Raw genomic sequence first — 20,408 nt, 5'->3', positions numbered from 1 at the left:
ATTTGTCTCTGAGACCAAAAAGCCTCTAATGATGATTGCATTTAAGATTCCTGATATAGAAAACTGCAATCACAAAACTAACTTTTTAGTCACACCTGCAGGTACTTATACTAACTATAATAAACAGTAGTTATTTAGATGTTTGGGCAGGGGTATGTGTGGCATAGGCTTCCTCACTCTTTTCAGTTGCTATAGATCAGGTTTTGCTCCTGTTCCTACAGGGTTACAGGAAAGTTTACCTTGATTCCTTTAATCGTTACACCAAAACCACAAAAGCGATTGCATTTGGTAAAAATGGGGAGATGTGGAGAGGACAGAAGTAAACTGTCTATATTACTAGGCCAAAGTATTTCTTGAAAAGTCTCAGAGGAGTGAGTAATGGATGTAATGCTGCCCTTATAGTTGCCAGATTATATAATTTTTATTTGGTGCCTCTAAGGAGTGAATGATCATTTTATTTATTTTATATATATATTATGGAAACAATAGGATTTTTGAATTTGGAAGGTCGCCATTTTATTATTACTTCAGTTCACTTAGGAGAGGAAGATACATAAAAGTTCCATCTAACATGGAGAATTCTGTATCTGGTAATCAGTGATGATCTCATCATTCACGTTGTTATGTGACTTTCTTTTGTAGCTTTGTGCCGTCCTCTGCCAGTCACTTTCCACCGAGGTGAGTCATTTCCATTTTAGAAGTTCTATTGAATAGTGTGTTTTCTAATTTCACCAAATGCCACAACCTTTTTTTGGAACACAATTCTATAATGTTACAGTGTTACCACTTGGTTCCATTCTATTTTATGTTTTTTAATCCTTACCCGAGGATATTTTTCTGTTTATTATTAGATAGAATAGGAGAGAAGGGGGGGCATCAATGTGAGAGAGACACATCAACTGGCTGCCTCTTGCAAGACCCGACCAGAACCAGGGATGAACCACAACTGAGCCAAACCGGCCAAGGAGATTTTTTTTTTTTTGGTACGTGCCCCTAGCGGAAAGGAAACCAAACCTGGGACTCTGGTCTGCAGGCTGATACTCTAACTGCTGAGCCAAACCGGCCAGGGCTCTTTTTTTCTTTTTAAATACATGTTTTTATTGATATTAGAGAGAGAGAGAGAAACGTCTATTGTCTGCCTCCTGCATGCACCTCAACTGAGGATCAAACCTGCAACCTGGGCATGTGCCCTGACCAGGAATTGAACTGGTGACCTTTTGGTACATGAGACACACTCAACCAACTGAGCCACACTGGCCAGGGCCCAATTGGTTTTTTTATACTGATCTTAGGACTAGCAGTGGTAAATTTAAAAATGCACAATTTCTAGAATATATGAAGCTTTAGTTGTGAAAAGTTGTTAAAAAAGACAGTGGTGAAAAAATAGATGGTGGTGGTGGGGTATAATGGAGAGAGTAATCTTTGTCTACAAGTGTATGTATTTGTCATAGCATTCCCAGCAAGAATCCTGAGATTCATTTTTATTAGACGACCTTATGTCTTATGCAACCCCCAAAAGAATAAATTATTGTGGCCAGTGAAATGAAATTTACTGCCTGTTAAGCTAGACAAGACTATTCCTGGAGCTAGGTGTGAGGTTAGCTTCTCCAGGAGAATATATGATTCATGGGTGGAGAGGGGATAGATACCTGAAGAAAAATTGGATTCTATTAGGAAAGAAGAAATAGTTATTGCTGGATAGTCAATGAACATTTGTTCACTATAGTGCACAAAATTGCTTTACATTACTGATAGCTTATCTACGTCAGAATAATATCTAAAATGTATCTAATTTCATAAAAAATACTTCCTGTCTATAAATCAGAGTTATAATTTCCATACCCTTTGGCCAAACATTGGTAAAATGAAAGAACAAGTGTCAGTTTTGCCTCCAGAGGGCACGCTATTGCACAAGAAAAGAAGGAAGTCTTCAGAGTCAATTTTTTTGACTTGATAGTGTTCTTGAGAAAATGTTGAATGTTTTTCTGACCTTTCTTACCCTTTCAGAGATTAGGATAAGAATAGACACCAGCACTTGCATCCATTTATATAAACCAGACATAAAGCATTTATTACCTTGTTTTACTTTAAATGGATAATACCAACAGAAATCTGTTTTCTTGACTTCTTAAGAAGCTGTGCTTCTCATTAACTAGCATTAACAAAAAGATGTTAGATTGCTTAAAAGCCAGAACCTTGAGGCTAGTCAAAAATAATTTTAATTGGTAAACATTTATTTGAAAAACATATAGTTTAAAATTTGATATTGTGTAAATAATTGAAATAAACCCATCATATTGAATGTGGTTTTTTTTTTTATTCTTAAACTAAGAAAATCATTTTAAATTTCTGTTCTTTTCCTTTGCAGTCACAAAACTGACTTTTCAGCCACACCTGCAGGCACTTATACTAATCTGTTTCATATAAGTTTATAAAACTATTCAATAAGTTTAACAAAAATATTTTCACGTTCTCAAAATTTTATATTGACCTGGGTTCCATATTTTTTTCACTCACATATTTAATGAGATAGTATAGTGTAATCACTGCTGCCACCAAAAAAGGGAAATCCTTTATAGTAGATTTGCCTCCATACACTTTCGGGTAAAAGGAAGGGGTCTAGCTGGCACCTAGTTTCCTATATATTAGAACGCCCATAGCATGTAGCAGTGCTGAGAGCCAAAGCAGAAGTAATTCTGTTTGAGGTTCCTAGTGCTACTTTCCTCTCTGAGGAGGAGAGAAGTTTTATAGAAAGTAGGATGGAAAAGAAACCTCATATAATCTGTTGTAAACAACTGTCTTTGTACAGTGGGCCTTGGGTATGTAGGGTAAATAGATTAGTACAGACTATGAGTCAATAATGAGAATGTGAACCAAGGCCATTTTTTAGAACTAATGAGTGATGTTTTATTCTACTTATTCAGTTTATCTGAAGCTTTAGGGCATACTTTCCCAAATTTGAGTCACTTGCCAATCACATTTGCAATTTTACCATACCTGATTACTACCTGTGGAAATTTATTTAATAATTTTCTTAAAATAAATCCTAAATAAATGTATTGTAAAGAGAAACTTTTATAACTAATGAGAAATGGAAACTTTTTACTCTGATCTGCATTTAATAAATGCATCTGTTCAAATGTGTACCACCTAAATGATCATGCATACCACCAGTATGCAGACTGTAGTGTGCTGGTAAACTGGCTTTGGGGGTGGGGGGTATTCTGAATTTTAGCATTTGTTGATTTCTGTGGTTTAAATACTGCCACCTTGCCCTGGCTGGTGTGGCCCAGTTGGTTGGAGCATCATCCTATACACAGAAATTTTGTAGCTTTGATTCCCGGTCAGGGCACATACCCAGGTTGCAGGTTCGATCCCCAGTTTGGGCACATACAAGAAGCAACTGATCGATGTTTCTTCCACATATTGATGTTTCTCTCTCTCTCCCCTTCTCTCTTCCTCTCTCTCTCAAATCAATAATAACATATCGTTGGGTGAGGATTTAAAAAAAAAATACTCTCATCTTAATTGATTTCAAGTTGCCAATTGATTAATAATCATGTTTGCAAAATTTCTGAATATTTAACAATTGGCTCTTGCAAGCCAGGGCAAGCCAAGTCCAGCACACCACTATGTATATACTACATTTTAGAAATCACTGTGTTAGTGATACCTGCTCAAAATTTAAATCAATTTTATTTATTTCAGCCTTTGACATGGTTCATGATCCAGTGGCAGCTCTAGAGATTCTCTTAACCTTGGGATTTGAACGAGTACTGACCAGTGGATGCGACAGTTCGGCACTAGAAGGGCTACCTTTAATAAAGCGACTCATAGATCAGGTACACACTATTTCTTTTCTTCCTAAGACTGTTGTGGTTACTCCTGATATTCTGCTGTTCAGCTAAGTTGTGCAAGTAAATATTACTGACTTTGTGTTTACTTTATAGGAAAAAGCAAGCATGCAATAATGTATTTATATAACTCTTATTTTTTTCACATGAGTTTTTTTAGTAACCAAGATCAGATTATAGACAATGCTTATGGATCTTATCTAATTTGGATAACCAGAGCAAATTTTACTTTTTCTCTGCCATCAGCATTGCATAGTTTTAAGCCACATCATCTCATTGGCAGTCTATGTATACTCAGGGGATCCCATATAAAATTTGAGATAATTATCAATTCTAAAAAACTAAAACTATGTTCTTCTCTCATCTCTTCCTATGTATCAAGAAAGTGGAAATATAATATTTCTCTCTTGTATGCCCTGGTACATTAGCATCATTTGTAGAGCCGTCAGACGATGGCTTTGTAATTGGAGTATGTCTATATTTTTCTGACATCAGTCCAGAGGCATTCTAAGTTAGTGAGTATGGACTTTGAGAAGAGAGAGTTCGGATTTGAGACTCAGGTTTGAAATTTATTTGCTGTGTAATGTTGAGTAGATTATTAACCTTTAAACCTCTGTTTCCTCAAATATGAAATTGAGATAAGTTTAATACTTCCTATATAGGGTTGCTCTGAGGATTGGTAGAGATAAGATATCTAAGAGCCTTAGCACAGGGCTTGACATCTTAATACATGTGCGTTTCTATTATTATTACTACTGCTCTTATTAATAATAATATTTAGTATTCATGGGTAGATATCTGTTTAAGTTTTGCTTTTCTACAGCCATGAAAATAATTTTTAGAAATTTCACATAAGGATCTGATGTGACTTTGCTAGTCTGGAACTTATTGATTTTACAAATATTTATTAAGTATGTAGTAGGTGCAGGGCATTTGTATTATGTCAATGACCAAGAGGCATGTGTGTGTCTGTGTGTGTGTATATAAAATCACTGCCCTTACAATCTAGTGCACAACAGGCATTTTTAATAGAGCAAGAAATTTTCATAGAATGCTATAAAAAAAGGTACTGTGGGAATACATTGGAGAGGAATTAACTCCAGATTTGAGGAGTGGGGGTTGGCAGTAGTTAGCTTCCCAGAAGAAAAGACATCTACCCTGTAATGTCTTACTCATTTGAGAGATAATTAGGAGTTACCCCTGTAAAAGGGGGTAGAGGAGAGGAATGCTCCATGTAGAAGAATTAATATATGCAAAGGAATAGAAACAAAAGTGAGCATAATTTAAGATATTGAAGAATTAATATAACGTTGAATATGAAGAGAAGAATACTCTTCAGAGCTTTCAGAACTATTTAAGAGTTTGTATTTTATCTTTTCTGTACTGGGGAAGCCTGCAAGGTTTTAAAATAGAAGAGTTGATGAATCAGGTTTCCATTTTAAAATTGTTACTTACCATGGAGTAGAGAATAATTGCCATAGTCACATAATGCATTTCAAAATCTCTCTCTGTGTGTGTAAGAGATTTGTAGTTTAATCATTGGTTCTCAGGAAGAGCTGGGTTGAATATTTTTATATACTAACTTTTTTTTTTTTGAAGTCCAAATAAGAGCCGTTTATTAGCTGGCTGGCGTCTGATTCCAAACACCCCGTGACAGAGTCTTCAGAATCAGCCTATATACTAACTTTAAAAAAAAATAAAAATTGTATGTATTTAAGGTATATAACATGCTTTGATATATGTGTGTGTGTATATATGATTATAGTGAAGCTCATAGCTATCTATATCACTACTGTGTGTGTGGTGAGAGTACCTGAAATCTACTCTCAGCACATTTTCAGTACTATTAAATATGGCATTGTTAACTATAGTTGTCATGCCGTGGGGGGAGGTTCTCCTGGCTGGTCTAATAATCAAATAGATATGAGACAAATTAGCAAGAGAACATAACCAAATTTAATATGTACCTATGTATAGGAACCCCACATACATGAAAGAGTCAGAGACTCCACATGCAGGAGAGGTTTGTTTATTTTTCTTTTTAAAATATTTTTTATTGATTTTTTTTTTTAGAGAGGAAGGGAGAGGGAGAGAAAGATAGAAACATTAATGAGAGAGAACATCAATTGGCCACCTTCTGTATGCCCCCCATTGAGGATTGGGCCCACAACCTGGGCATGTGTCAGGACCAGGAATCAAACTGGTGACCTCTTGGTGCATGGGTTGACGCTCAACCACTGAGCCACACTGGCCAGACTGCAGGAGAGGTTTAGAGGTAGAAAGGGAACATAAGTATATAAGACATCTTGAGTTAGGGATAAACCCTGGGGGCTTCAAAGGGCCATTGCAGGATGATAAGAACAGAAGTTTAGTAAATTGAAGTTCGTCCTGCTGTATGGATAGGTCAAAAGAAGTTATCTTTGATAATAGTTTATTATGGGCAAGACCCCTAACTCATGTTCTTCTAATTAGTTAGAGGCAGGGGCAGAAGTTTCTCTAGAGCCTGCTGCTAAAATTCCTTTAGCTCAAAGTAATCCACATACCACTGAGTCACATCTTGGGGTGGCTTGTTCTGAACCCCCACAATGCTCTACATTAAATCTCTAGTCTTACTCATCCTATATAACTGCAACTTTGTACCCTTTGACCAACATGTTCCTATTTCCTCCTGCCCCCGGCCCCTAATAACCACCATTCTACTCTCTGCTTCTGTGTATTTGACTTTTTAGATTCCACATATAAATGGGATCATGCTTACTTCACTTGAATACCTTCAAGATATACTATACAATATACTGGTTAAAGCCTACCTAGGCTTTGGGATTGAAAAGGTCTGTGTTTAAATCCTGGCTTTGCCTCTTATTTATAGTGACCTTAAAGAAATTACCTAACCATCCTAAACTTCAGTTTCCTCCATTACAAAGTTAGCGTAATAATGGTACCTACCTCCTAGAATAGTTGTAGATTATTTCAGATAATAGCACAAAGTGTGACACTTAGTAAGTGCTTTGTATTGTTAAATGACTCTGATTTATGTGTGTATTCATAGAAACTAAACGAGAATAAGAACTTTCTGTTGTTCACCACGTCAGGGGAAAAAACACTTTTGGGGGGCTTATATGCCATCTAAGAGGAGGGGGGAAGGGCACTTAGGAACTTAGAAGAGAAAGTAGAAAGAGCATTTATGAGAAGAGAAATGACTTTTTGGAAAGATAAATGGACCCTTAGGAGAATAGATGGAAGATATGATAGTTTTGTGACAATGTTGGTTTGGATGTTTTGCTCCCAGGGAGGGGATTTTTGGTAGCTGAATTCTGTTTTAGTTCTTTTGGGAGGCTCTACTTTTAGGCAGATAAGGAATTTTAAGAACTCAAATGCCTTCAGCTCAAAATAATTTTTATGCCACAGTGACATATTCTGGATCCCTTCAACCACAGTATTTCACATACCTAGAACAGTGCCTGATACATACTAGGCACTTAATAAGTATTGTTGGATGGATGCACAGGTGAGTAATGACATTAGATAAATACATTCATGATTGATCAATTTGATCAGGGTTAAAGAAAATTATTCAGCCCTGGCGGGTTTGGCTCAGCAGTTAGAGCGTCGGCCTGCGGTACAGAGAGACCCGGGTTCGGTTCCCGCTAAGGGCACGTACCTCGGTTGCAGTTTGTCCCCGGCCCTGGTTGGTCGTGTGGGTGGCAACCACTTGATGTGTCCCTTTCACATCGATGTTTCTCTCTCTCTTCCTCTCTCTCCCTCCCGCTCTGTCTGAACAAAAAATGCAAAAATGTCCTCGGGTGAGGATAAAAAAAAAAAAAAAAAAAAAAATTAAATAAAGAAAATTATTCAGAAGGGGGTTCTTTGGAAAATCTCTATAAAATCTATAGATTTTCACAAAATATATACATATACAATTTTTTTTTTTGCAATTTTGGAGCTCTTATGAAAAATTGTTTCCTTTTTCAGTGACAAATGTGCCAGAAGTTAGGGTTTGAGGTCACCTGATCATTTTACTGAGTTCCTGTTACTTAAATACTAGTCTGGGGGTTCTGATTTTGTTGTTGACTCATACTCTAAAAAAGAGTGGACCTTTTTTTTATATCCTCACCCGAGGACATTTTTGCATTTATTTTCAGATAGAGTGGGAGGGAGAGAGGGAGGAAGAGAGAGAGAGAAACATCAGTGTGAGAGAGACACATCGACTGGTTGCCACCCACACAACCCCAACCAGGGCCAGGAACAAACTGCAACCGAGGTACATGCCCTTAGTGGGACTGAACCCAGGACTCTCTGGTCCATGGGCCAACGCTCTAACCGCTGAGCCAAACCAGCCAGGGCAAAGAGTGGTGCTTTTTACATCTTAATGTTGTAATATGCAACTAAAACAATTTTGTAGCAATCCATCATTTTTTTTATGACCACTCTTTCCAAGTTATTTGTTGGTCTCTGTTTCCCTTTTTGCACCAGCATATCATTTCTTACCCTCACTTTCTTTAAAAAAAATTGGAATCCTGTTCATAGATGGCTTCTACAATGTATCTTGCTTTATCGGAGCTACTTTAGAATTTTGCTACACAAAATCTTTCAAAGGACAATCAGATTGAATGTTCACCTTAACTTTATAGTGATAGTTACTTAGAACTCATTAAAGTATCTATAACTTGTCTTAAAAATAAGGAGAAAGATTGTGTCTCCTTTTACTCATAATTATCTATATTCTTTCCCTACTTATTACCTTCCTTTTCACTGCTTTTATGCTATCACTGCTTTCGAGACTTTCTGTTTCTCTTCCTTTTTTTGCATTTGTTTTTTCTGGTGTTAGTCATTTTTACTTTACTCCCTTCTTTTGGTTTCTGTTTCATCTATCCTTTGTATCCTCTTTCTCCTTTCTCCTTCTGCCCCTCTTCTCACATTGGACATGATACCTCTTTTTCTCTTCTCCCCATTTCTCTTCCCCACACTAAGTCCATCTTTCAGTTTCTTCATTTGTCCTAACTGGATGTGAGGTAGAATTAAGTACTTTTCAATATTAATTATATTTATTGAATACATTAGTTGAATGTTTCATTGTTTTATGGAAAAAGAAACTAAGTTATGGGTAGTTATTGATTGAATTTTTTTTCTGTTGTTCAATAGCACTCAGTAGAAGAGATAGCCTACACTATACCCAACTCAGGACCGGGTAGACAAAGTGCATACATAAGCTGAACAATTGAGGCAAATGACTTAGAACTGTGTTCGATTGGCAGGATTGGCTGGTCCAGTATTAAAAACCTATCTCAGGGAATCCACATATGAAAAAATTCAATTTATGTATAATGTAAAAATTTTATTCTGCAAATTAGTGAGCCTGAAATAATATATAATTTTTATTCTGTCCTTGTTTCCTACTAGTAGTTCCACTAAGTATGTGTTTGTAATGGGGTGATTTCCTTTTGACTTTCAGTGATATATTACCAAAATTTATTTAGGAAATGTGATGGAAATTGTAATAAAACTAAGGAAATTTCAATACCTTTCTTGTAGAATTATCATAAATTTAAGCAAGTCATATAGTTCAGTTTTATTACCTAAAACCCAGTTAAATGGACCTATGGTTTTATTTAATTGGTATGATAAGGTAGGGAATTTAGTTGAGGATACAACATTTGAGTAGGTCCCCCGACCAGTAGTTTACAGTTATGTTATGCTCTTTCTTTACTGCTGAAATTGTAAGTTCAACTACTTCCGTCCTATCACATACCAAGAACTCAGATTAGTGTTCTTTTTCAGTAATGGCTTTCCTTAAAGTGGTGTGATTATTCAGTATTTATATTGTGTTCACAACAGTACAAGTTTTAAAAATAATACAATAAAATAACTGGATAGAAAGAGTTACTATGCTGAACATCTTACTTACCTAAGATCCCAAAGAAACAGGAAAGATCTATTGAAAACTAGTTTTTAAAACTTAATATACTTACATTTCTATTTTCACTGCCTTACTATCTCATTTAGAGAAAGATATTAAAATTTACTTGTTTATTTTTTTCTTTTTTCAGGCAAAAGGCAGGATTGTGGTAATGCCAGGTATTTATCTATCTATCCATTCACTAGTGTAACAATGAATTGTAGTGAAGGAAGAGTAAAGGAGGCAGGGCAATATGGGAGAAAGTATTAGTACGTAGTGTTCAGAAAGAAGAATATTATCATTTGATTAAGATGGTAGATGTCTGCTGTAACTTAAAACTTTGGATGAGGAGAACATTCTAGCAGGGATAAGCTCAGAGAAGAGCAAATAAAGAAGGAGATTAGACTTGGACTTTCCCCATCTTTGCTCTCCCATAGTGTAGAATTTTGTGAATGAGGATGTTCATCTCTGGTGAGGCACTCCAAAGTTGCTGCTACACAGTGTTAGGGCCAAATGTCTAAGTTGTTAACAACGTGTATGCAAACATAATATCCCTGGATAAATATACTCAGTTCCTAAAAATCTCTGATCACCAAATTCTTCCTTGTAGTTCACACAATCAGATTATATGCTCCTGATAACTATAAAATCAATGAAGTATATAATGGCTGATTAGAAATGAATAAATTTTAGTAATATTTTCTCATGTTTTTATTTATTTTAGAGAGAAGAAGGGAGAGGGAGGGAGAGAGAGAGAAACATCAATTTGAAATAAGCATCCATCAGCTGTCTCCTGCACACCCCCTACTGGGCAACCTGGGCATGTGCCCTGACCAGGAATCGTACCAGCAACCTTTTGGTGCATGGGACGACACTCTACCAACTGAGCCACACTGGCGAGGGCAGAAATGGACAGTTTTTAAAGAATTAGATAAGGTGACCTAGAATCAGAGGGAGACAAATATAAAGATTATCTCAATTTTTTCTTGTTAAATTTCTCAAACATACAAATAGCATATACTCATTCCATGGATTTAACATTTCGTAACATTTGTCTTATCTTTTCTTATCCTGAGGTATTTTAAAGTTCAATTAAAGGCATCGTGACATTTTATCTTTATGCATCTTTAAAAAGTAAGGGCATTTTACTATAATCACAATACCATTATCATATTTATAACAATAAACGCTAATTCTTTAATGCCATTTAATATTCAGTCAATACTCTCCTTTCTGTAGTTGCCACAGAATATGTTTTATAACTGATATGTTTAAATCAGGATTCCCATCAAAGAATAAATACTGTACTTGGTTGTTACCTTAATATTTTTTAATATAGAAGTTATCTTTCCCTTGTTTTTGAAAAAATGAAATTTTAAAAGTTTTGGTCACTTATTCTGTAAAATGTCCTACTTTCTGGATATATCAAATTGTTTCCTTTTGATATTGTTTAGCTTGTATTTTCTAGCCACTGTGTTTCCTGTAAATTGGTAGCTAGATTGGATTCTGGTTAAATATTTTTGATAAGAATACTTTATGGGTGATTTTGTCCTTTATGGGTGATATATCACATCTGAAGGCATACAATGTCTGGTTCTCTCGCTACCAGTGATGCCAAGACCAGGGCTCAAAATGGTGATAGCCAAATGAAGACCAACTTTTATTTATTTATTTATTTATTCATTCATTCATTCATTCATTTATGAAAGATTTTTTTATTGATTTTTTGAGAGAAAGGAAGAGAGAGGGAGAGAGAGAAACATGTATGTGAGAGTAACATCACTTGACTGCCTCCAGCATGCCCCCTACTTGGGATCGATCCTGAAACCCAGACATATGCCCTTGACCAGGAATCGAACCAGAAACCCCTTGGTGCACGGACGATGCCCAACCAACTGCAAGACTAAAGGCCAACTTTTAAAAAGAGTTCAGATAAAGGGATAGTATCAGACATTTAGGAAAGCTCTGACCTGTAGCAAGTCCCTGAACCATGAGCAGATACAAAAAGACTTAATTAAGTCTAATGCATTTCTATTTAAAACTAAATGTATTTAGCCTTGACAGCTAATAGCCAGACTTAGATAATTGTTAATATTAAGATTGCCTTTGCTTATTATGTAATTAAGTTATCTACCATGTGCAAGGCATTACTTGGGATGCAGAGTTACACAAGAAACTACTTTCTCAAGAGGTTTAGGTGAGAAGATGTATACAAAAATAGTTGTGATTATTTAACAAACCTTACCAAGCAAATGATAATTATATTTTAGGTTCTGTGGTTGATATGATAAGAGAGAAATAAATATGAAGTAATTTGTTTACTTGAGGAGCTCTATAAATAGATCTATAAATAAATTATTACAACTTCATGAAAATAAGTACCAATAAGCAAAAACTCCTAGATAAGTCAAAATGAATGCCTAATGAGTATTCATTGAGAAATACAAAGAAAAATAGAACATAGTAGTCTCCCTCTAGGGACTTTCATAATGAAGCTTACAACATATTTAGGCTCCAGTTTCCTCTGTAAAGAGAGGATATTGAACTAATTGTCCTCTTTGGTTCCAACTGTAAAAATGTGTTACTCTGTGTTTGAAAATGTATTATCTATGCCCTAAAATGACTGATAACTGGAGCAACATGGTTTCAGTGGCCAGATAGCTTGCTGTGTTTTAGAAGGAAATAACAGTTGTCTTTTAATCCTTGTAACAATTATCCTCTTTTATTGGTGAAAAAAAAAATGAGGCTCAGTGGTTTAAAGTAATTTATCTAAGATCCCATAGCTGTGAAGAGTTACAGTGGTGAAGCTAGGATTCCAATCTAAATCCAACTTCTCAGTCTATATTTTTTTTTACTTAGGGCTCAGTGATGTTACTGTACCGCTAAGAAAAAAAAACTTAGAGTCCAGAAGAGTATGTAAAGTCAAGTTACTTCAGCAACTTGAGAAACAAAGCACGTATTTTATCAGTCATTAAACATATTTATTGAAAACTCCTATATATTAGGAGATAAGGATATAAAGATCAATAAACTAATTTTATATTTATAATCTGGTATCAGTTGAGAATATGATTCTTTATATATAAATATTTAAGAGATTGTTCATTAAAACAAATGAGTCATCATAAAGTACTTTATTGTGCACTTTTAATATAGATACAAATTCTTCTGTGAAATGAAACAAAAAATTGATATTATAATGAATAAACTATATAACACCTGGCATTATTCCCCATTTCCAGTGACATCAGTGTGGTCTTCAAATGCTGGTCCAGAGAGGGTGTGAGATTCTCTTTCAGACGCATTCTGAGGCTATGCTTTTATAGTTTTGTCTTTAAGCTTACTTCTTTTGTTTTAATTTGATTTTTCTTTAATTGAGGGGTAGCAGGGATAGAACGCTTGATGATTTTTATTGCCCTAGAGTAATCTTTTGAGATTTAACGTCTGTAGCATATAACATTGCCAATGGACATAGAAGATTCCATCATAGGTTCTGTGACCTTACCAGTTGTTCTTTAGAATCTGTAGTTTGTATTTCATCATTCTTTTCTAATTTTATTCTAGCTTATTAGAGAGAGAATAATTCTTGAGTTAATGAGAAATTTCAGTATGGGGATTATAGGTAGATCAAGCAGTCATTATTATTTAATGCAGTCATTATTATTTAATATTTATGCAGAATTCTATTCTACTTAATGTATTACTTATTTTTTCCCACAGGGGGTGGTATAACAGACAGAAATCTACAAAGAATCCTCGAGGGTTCTGGTGCTACAGAATTCCACTGTTCTGCTCGATCTGCTAGAGATTCAGGAATGAAGTTTCGGTAAAAGTATTCTTTGACTCATACAAGAAGGGATGAAATTAATCTCCTCCACACAGGAAGACTTTAGTTAATGGCATGATAAATGAATGGAATGTTGTGATTAGTACATAAGTATTGCAGTCATTTTGCAACTGCAAAATGGGGATGTGAGGGCAATCTGGCTTCAACATTTGTCATCCCATTGATAGCCAGGGTTGATTCGGCTGATCTGACTGGCTAGGTAGGTGTACCCTTCCTCCTTCACCCATGGTTCCATGTGTGTCCCTCCTGAAGCTATATGCTCAGTCGAAGAGGACGACCTTCCCTGATAGAGAAGCAGACTGCTCTTTGGTTAAGGGGCATATAAGTAGCTGCACTCCCCTGCTAGAACCTCTAAACAAGCTCTCAAGGTCCTTTGTAGGAGAATGTAGGGTAGTTAAGCTTCCAAAACTCCAGACACATCCAAATGAGGTGCTGTGTGTGGCAGTGTGCCTTTCTTTTAAAAAAGTCAACTGCAAAATGGTTCTTATCCTGCTTTAAATAAGCAGAATTTTCTGAACATAGGTGAACCATTATATCATTAAGTGATTGTTCAACTTAGAACAGTTAATAATAAACTAATTTAGCATCTGTGTTTCAAATGAGTCAGATAAGTATGGAAGAGTCATAGTTGTTTTTATCCCTCCTACCTTTAATACTTGGTCTTCTCTTACTTTTGCTCTCTATTTTCAGTTATTTTGAAATTTTGTCACCATTAAAGAATTGAAACTATTAATAATTTGTTTTTTATTATACTTGAGAGAAAATATATATATATATTTTTAGGGGGGGGGTATGTGCCCTAGTGGGAACCGAACCCGGGACTCTCTGGTCCGCAGGCTGACGCTCCAACTGCTGAGCCAAACTGGCCAGGGCAGGACTTCTATAATTTAATAGTTAGCAGTTGATTATTTATAAATTGGGAAAAATGAGATATAAAAGAAGCAAGAACCTTACAACTTACATTTTAGATACAAATTCAGTTGTATTGTTTGATAGATTTGGTTATTAGATATTTTAACTAATTAATTAATAAAATTATGTAATGTAGTAGTCCAGGGTCCTTGAAATAGCCTATAAAGATGAAGTGCCAGTAGGAGGGTTCATTTAACAACATGTATAATTATCTGTCCCTTTATTATTTCTATTGCAGAAATTCTTCTGTTGCCATGGGAGCCTCTCTTTCTAGCTCAGAATATTCTCTAAAGGTAACCGATGTGAACCAAGTAAGGACTTTGAATGCTATTGCAAAGAATATTCTGGTTTAGCTAGACCTCTCTGAGAGACATGGATATCACAGGATGAAGGCAGAAGAGCAGTTTACAATTCTCTCTGACACCGATTTAACCTTCTTCTCTGGTCAGGACAGCTACAGTCTTTGTTTTAACTCTCACATGGCCATGGAAAAAGTTTTCCAGAAGAAAACTTGAAACAGAGCTGTAATCACTCCCTTTGCTTAATCTTGCTTATCATGGTTAATTCTGGTCTATGCTCCTTCCATAGAAGGAGGCTGTCTGCTTTTATTGGAATTATTTGATGAACTGAGAAAATTCGACTGCAAGATATGAATTTAAAGTGTGACTTTAGGTACAGTTTCATAGCAGTATTTTGCATTTTCATTTGTAAAATAAAAATATACACACTGTTATGGCAGTCTCTTCTTTTTAGCCTAAATAGAGTCTAGCAAAATATTTAAGGGAAGATTTTTGTTTTGTTTTTTCTCTGTTTTCTCTTTTTTGTTATGTATTCATTAGGTATGTTGCCCTGGGCAAGATGCTAAGGATACACAGTAAAATGGTACAGCATAAAAATTCCCAGATTTGGGAAGCAGGATGTATAAGTTCCCAGACTGGAATTAATCACTGGTGTTCACCAGGTTACCTCTACGCTCTGTTCCCAGATAGAAAAATTACTTCACCATAACATTCATCTGACAATTTACAAAGACTGATAGTAAGAATTGGGGAGGTTAGGAAAGTTATCAAAATAGCTATTTCTTTCAATTGAGGCTACAAGTAGGGAGAATATAATCTAATGATGAAAGATACTTTTCCTATGAGCAGGCCCCACATGGAGAAGTTCATCACTAGCTTTATCTGTCACTTTCATATTTATAATATCACTTGACAGTAACAACACATTGGTAATAGAACATGTTTCTATTTTAGGAGAGTAACTGAAGCATAGTATAAAGAGCTTTCTTTTGTTTAGGAAGTTAGTTAATGGGACCTTTGAATATAATGCACAGATTTGGCTACTTATGAATGTATATACTAAGAGCTTTGCCTTTATTGAAATGTGTCCCTTCCCTCGCCTTTAAATCTTAGTTTCTTTCCTCGATTTTTTTAGGTACAATTTCAACGTAGAATATTTGCTAAGTAATTTTTGAAAAATGAGAGGCAAAATAAAAACCAACAGTAACCTGAGTAGTTTATTTTCTTGCTTATTTATACAATTACTAAAAATAAATATTTCAAAACCAGTTTTCATTATTGGCTTTGTAATACATAGACAGATGTGTAAGTATCACACACAAATGCACACAGTCATATTTAGTAACCCTCCCCCATGCTTGGACTTCACTGTATGATCTTTCAAAGATAAGAACAGACCATCTCTATTTAATTATCATCTCTATTTTATTAAAACAGATTAGCTAGGGATTTCAGAGGTGGTAGGAATTGCTCAAAGTTGAACAACAAATTAACGTTTGAATACTAGGCTAACCTCCAACTTCTGCTTTAAGATGCTTCTGGTATGTAGATGTAGTACAGTGAGCAGTACTCCTAGGCAAGTCAGACAGACTGTGATATCCTGGCTGCAAGTTTAAGCATGAGAAAGTTAATTTCTTGAACTTTAATTTTCTCATTTGTAAATCAGGAATTATAACTAAACCGTGGTTTCTGGTTAAATGATATATTAAAGCACCAAGTAATAATAAGTAGCCATTAAATATTAGTTATTTTCTTCAAGGTTAACTTTCTGGTATCTGTCTTTAATAATTTCAAGCCCTTCCCAGGAAACCAGGTATTGTGTATTGAAACCAACACTTAGCACCTTCCACTATGTAAATTAAAAGAAACATAAGGTAATTCCTACCTTGATTTTATTTTTCTACATTTTAGTCCTGTTTTAAAATATTTACTGATTATTTCATGTGTATAAGTTTATTCTCAACAATATTATAAGTATTTTGAGGCTAGAGGATTTCTTCATATTTTTATATATTTTTATTACACTCATCAAATTATATATTCATATTGATTACTATGCTAGTGGAAAAATTCCACTGTCTTTGTTAATTATGCTAAATATCAGGATCTGTTTGCCCCTCCCATTCCACTCTTCCCTTTGTTCTGTAAATTGATTCAAGTAACATTAAAGAAATTCAATAACTATGACCAAGTAGGATTTATACCAGTAATGCATAGCTGGTTTAACATCCAGTAATCAACATAACATACTATATTGATAAAGTGCAAAAATCACATGATCATCTTGACACCGAAAAAGCATTTGATAAACTCCCTTTTATAATAAAAACACTCAACAAACCTGGAATAGAAGGGAACTTTCTCAACCCGATAAAGTGCATCTACCAAAAAAAAATCCACACAGCTAACATCATACTTATACTTTCTTCTTAATATCAGACACAAGATGTCTACTCACCTACTCACCACTTTTTTTTTTTTTTTTTGGTGGCTGTTAATTCTTACCCGACGATGTTTGTCCATTGATTTTCTTTTCTTTCTTTTTTTTTTTTAGATAAAATGAAAGGGAGGGAAGGAGAGAGAGAGAGAAACATTGATGTGAGAGAGATACATCAATTGGTTGCCTTCAGCACGACCCCAACCAGGGTCAGGGACCGAACCTGCAACCCAGGTACATGCCCTTCCCTAGAAATCGAACCTGCAATCCTTTGGTCCTTGGGCTGGTGTTCTAACCACTGAGGTACTGGCTAGGGCCACTCTCACCACTTTTATTCAGCATTGTACTAGAGGTTCTAGCGAAGGCTATTAGGAAAGAAAAAGAAATAAAAAGCATCCAGATTGGAAAGGAAGAAATAAAATGCTTTCCATTTGCAGGTGACATGATTTGTATATAGAAAATTCTAAGGAATAGACACACACAAAAATATGAATAAATGAGTTCAGCAAGGTTGCAGGATATAAAACCAATATATAAAATCAATTGTATTGTTATACACTAGCAATTAATAATCCTAAAATGCAGTTAAGAAAACAATTCCAGCCCTGGCCGGTTTGGCTCAGCGGTTAGAGCATCGGCCTGCGGTCCGGAGAGACCCGGGTTCGGTTCCCGCTAAGGGCATGTACTTCGGTTGCAGTTTGTCCCCGGCCCTGGTTGGTCGTGCAGTGGCAGCCACTCGATGTGTCCCTTCACGTCGATGTTTCTCTCTCTCTGTCTCTTCCTCTCTCTCCCTCCCACTCTGTACAAAAAATGGAAAAAAAAAACCCAAAAAACAATTCCATATATATTAGCATCAAAAGAATAAAATACTTAACAATAGGCATCCCATATTTGTAGATAGAAAGACAATATTGTTAAGATAGCAATAATCTCCAATTGATCTACAGATTCAATGCAATCTCTCTAAAAATCCCAACTACTTTTTAAAACAGAAATTGACAAGCTGATCTAAAATACATCAATCTTGAAAAAGAAGAAAAAAGTTGAAGGACTCACACTTCCTGATTTCAAAACTGGCTATAAAGCTACAGTAATCAAGACAACGTGATAGTGGCATAAAGACGAATTTATAGCTCGATGCAATGGAATTGAGAGTCCATAAATAATTCCTATGTCAATCAATCAATATGTCAATTGATTCTTGACAAGGATGCCAAGACAGTTCACTGGAGAAAATATGGTATTTTTAACAAGTGGTCCTGGGAAAAGTGGATATCCACATGCAAAAGAATGAACTTGGGCCTTACTTTGCTTCATGTACAAAACAACTCAAATGGATGCTAGACCTAAATAAAAGAGCTAAAACATAAAACTCTAAAGAAAATGGGAGTAAATCTGTGACCTTGGGTTAGGTAAAACCTTAGCTATAACAGTAAAAGCACAAGTGAAAACGGGGAAAAAGGGGTTAATTGGACTTTATCAAAATTGGAAACTTGTACTCCAAAGGATAACATCAAGAAAGTGAAAAGACAATCCAGAAAATATTTGCAAATCATTTATTTGACTGTGGACTTGTATTCAGAATATATAAAGATTACTTACAGCTCAACAATAAAAAGACAATCCAATTTTTTAATGGGCAAAGGATTTAAGTAGACATTTCTCCAAAGAAGGTACACAGTTGGCCATGAAAAGATACTCAACATTAGTTATTAGGGAAATGCAAATCAATGAGATATCACTTCACACCCACTAGGATGACTATAACCCCAAAGACTGACCATACCAATGATGTGGAGCAACTAACATCTACATGTACTTCTGGTGAGAATGTAAATGGTAGAGCTGCTTTGTAAAACACCCTGGGAGTTTCTGAAAATGTTAAACAGAGTTTTCATATTACCCAGCAATTCCACATCTATGTATACACCCAAGAGAATTGAAAACATGCCCATATAAAAACTCGCATATGGATGTTCATAGCAACATTATTCATCTTTTAGAATTAGAGAATAAACATTTTGCATCCCCTAATGAAATTAATCAGTCAAAGACCATCAGTGCTAAAACTATTAGGTAAAAGATAGGAGCTGAATATCCACATGGTGTCAAAACATCACCCTATACATTATTTGCTAGTCATAAAAATGGAAACTTAACCTTATAATGGATCTACCTGGCTGTTTCTAGCTAACTCAGTAATAAATATTACTAGCAGCAAAGCCTATATTGCTGTAGGACAGGATTTCAGAAGGGAAGAGGTCATCGTGAGTGTACAACCTGTATTGGGAAATTGCAGTTTGGAGGTCCCCAATGTTAGAAGAGCTAAGAGTTGGACCACCTGGGAAGTGGCTGTAACAGAGTGTGATGGTTAGCCATTGATAGAGCAATAGTGAACTACAAACAGCACCAGCTCGTAGGGTGACCAACCATCCCAGTTTGCTTGGAACTTTTCTGATTGTAGCATTAAAAGTCCCATATCCTGCGAAACTCCTCAGTGCCAAGTAAACTGGAAAAATTTGGTCACCCTACCAGCTCAGTGAAAGTATCTTTGCCTCTTTCCTTGGTCCTCACCTCCCTGCCCTAATCCTGAAATTAGGAGTTGAGAGGAAGTGGGATGGAATAACAAGAAAAATGGAAAAAGGAATGACACTTCTCTTCCTGGCAATAGCTGATCCCTGAGCCAAGAAAGGGGAGGGGCTTTAAATTAGATGTGAGTTTGTTTTGTGGGTGATATAAATGTTCCAAAATTGTGCGACTATGAATATGCTAAAAATCATTGAATCATACACTTTAAGTGGGTGAATTGTATAGAATTCATATCTCAATAAAGCTGGTTTTAAACAAATGAATGTAAGAGTGTTTTGTTTATTTTTTAAAATTAATTTATTTCTTTTTGTTACAGATGTTTCTTCTTTTTCCCCCACTGATTCCCCCCTCCTCCATCCTCCCCACACTGTCCCCAGCTTTGTTGTCCATGTCCATTGTTCATGCATGCATGCATATAAGTTCTGTGGTTTATCTCTCCCCCACCACCCTCTCTTCTGGGGATTGTCAGTCTGTACCCCACTTCCACGTCTCTGGGACTACCCCATTCCTCAGACTGTTATGTTCATTATATTCCACAAATAAGTGAGATCATATGATAATTTATCTGTTTGGC

General features: G+C 35.6%; 1 protein-coding gene across 2 annotated transcripts in view; it reads left to right on the top strand.

Annotated features, from left to right (window-relative positions):
* The window catches only part of CUTC (cutC copper transporter), a 29,740-nt gene extending 14,505 nt beyond the window's left edge, over positions 1-15,235 (top strand). The window contains exons 5-10 of one of the 2 annotated variants that reach the window (XM_036265526.1): positions 643-678; positions 3,709-3,842; positions 9,902-9,929; positions 13,471-13,576; positions 14,748-14,802; positions 15,098-15,176. In XM_036265526.1, coding sequence (XP_036121419.1) covers positions 643-678; positions 3,709-3,842; positions 9,902-9,929; positions 13,471-13,576; positions 14,748-14,802; positions 15,098-15,139 — 401 coding nt within the window. In that variant the 3' untranslated portion in view covers positions 15,140-15,176. Of the gene's footprint in view, positions 1-642; positions 679-3,708; positions 3,843-9,901; positions 9,930-13,470; positions 13,577-14,747 lie in introns of both variants that reach the window. The other variant, XM_036265525.1, reaches the window with a different exon arrangement.
* Positions 15,236-20,408: the final 5,173 nt, after the last annotated feature.

The sequence above is a fragment of the Molossus molossus genome, unplaced genomic scaffold, assembly GCF_014108415.1.
Source record: "Molossus molossus isolate mMolMol1 unplaced genomic scaffold, mMolMol1.p scaffold_m16_p_17, whole genome shotgun sequence".
In the NCBI taxonomy this organism is placed as follows: domain Eukaryota; kingdom Metazoa; phylum Chordata; class Mammalia; order Chiroptera; family Molossidae; genus Molossus; species Molossus molossus.
Note: the sequence above shows the minus strand (reverse complement) of the source record. Positions and strands in the feature narration are given on the sequence as shown.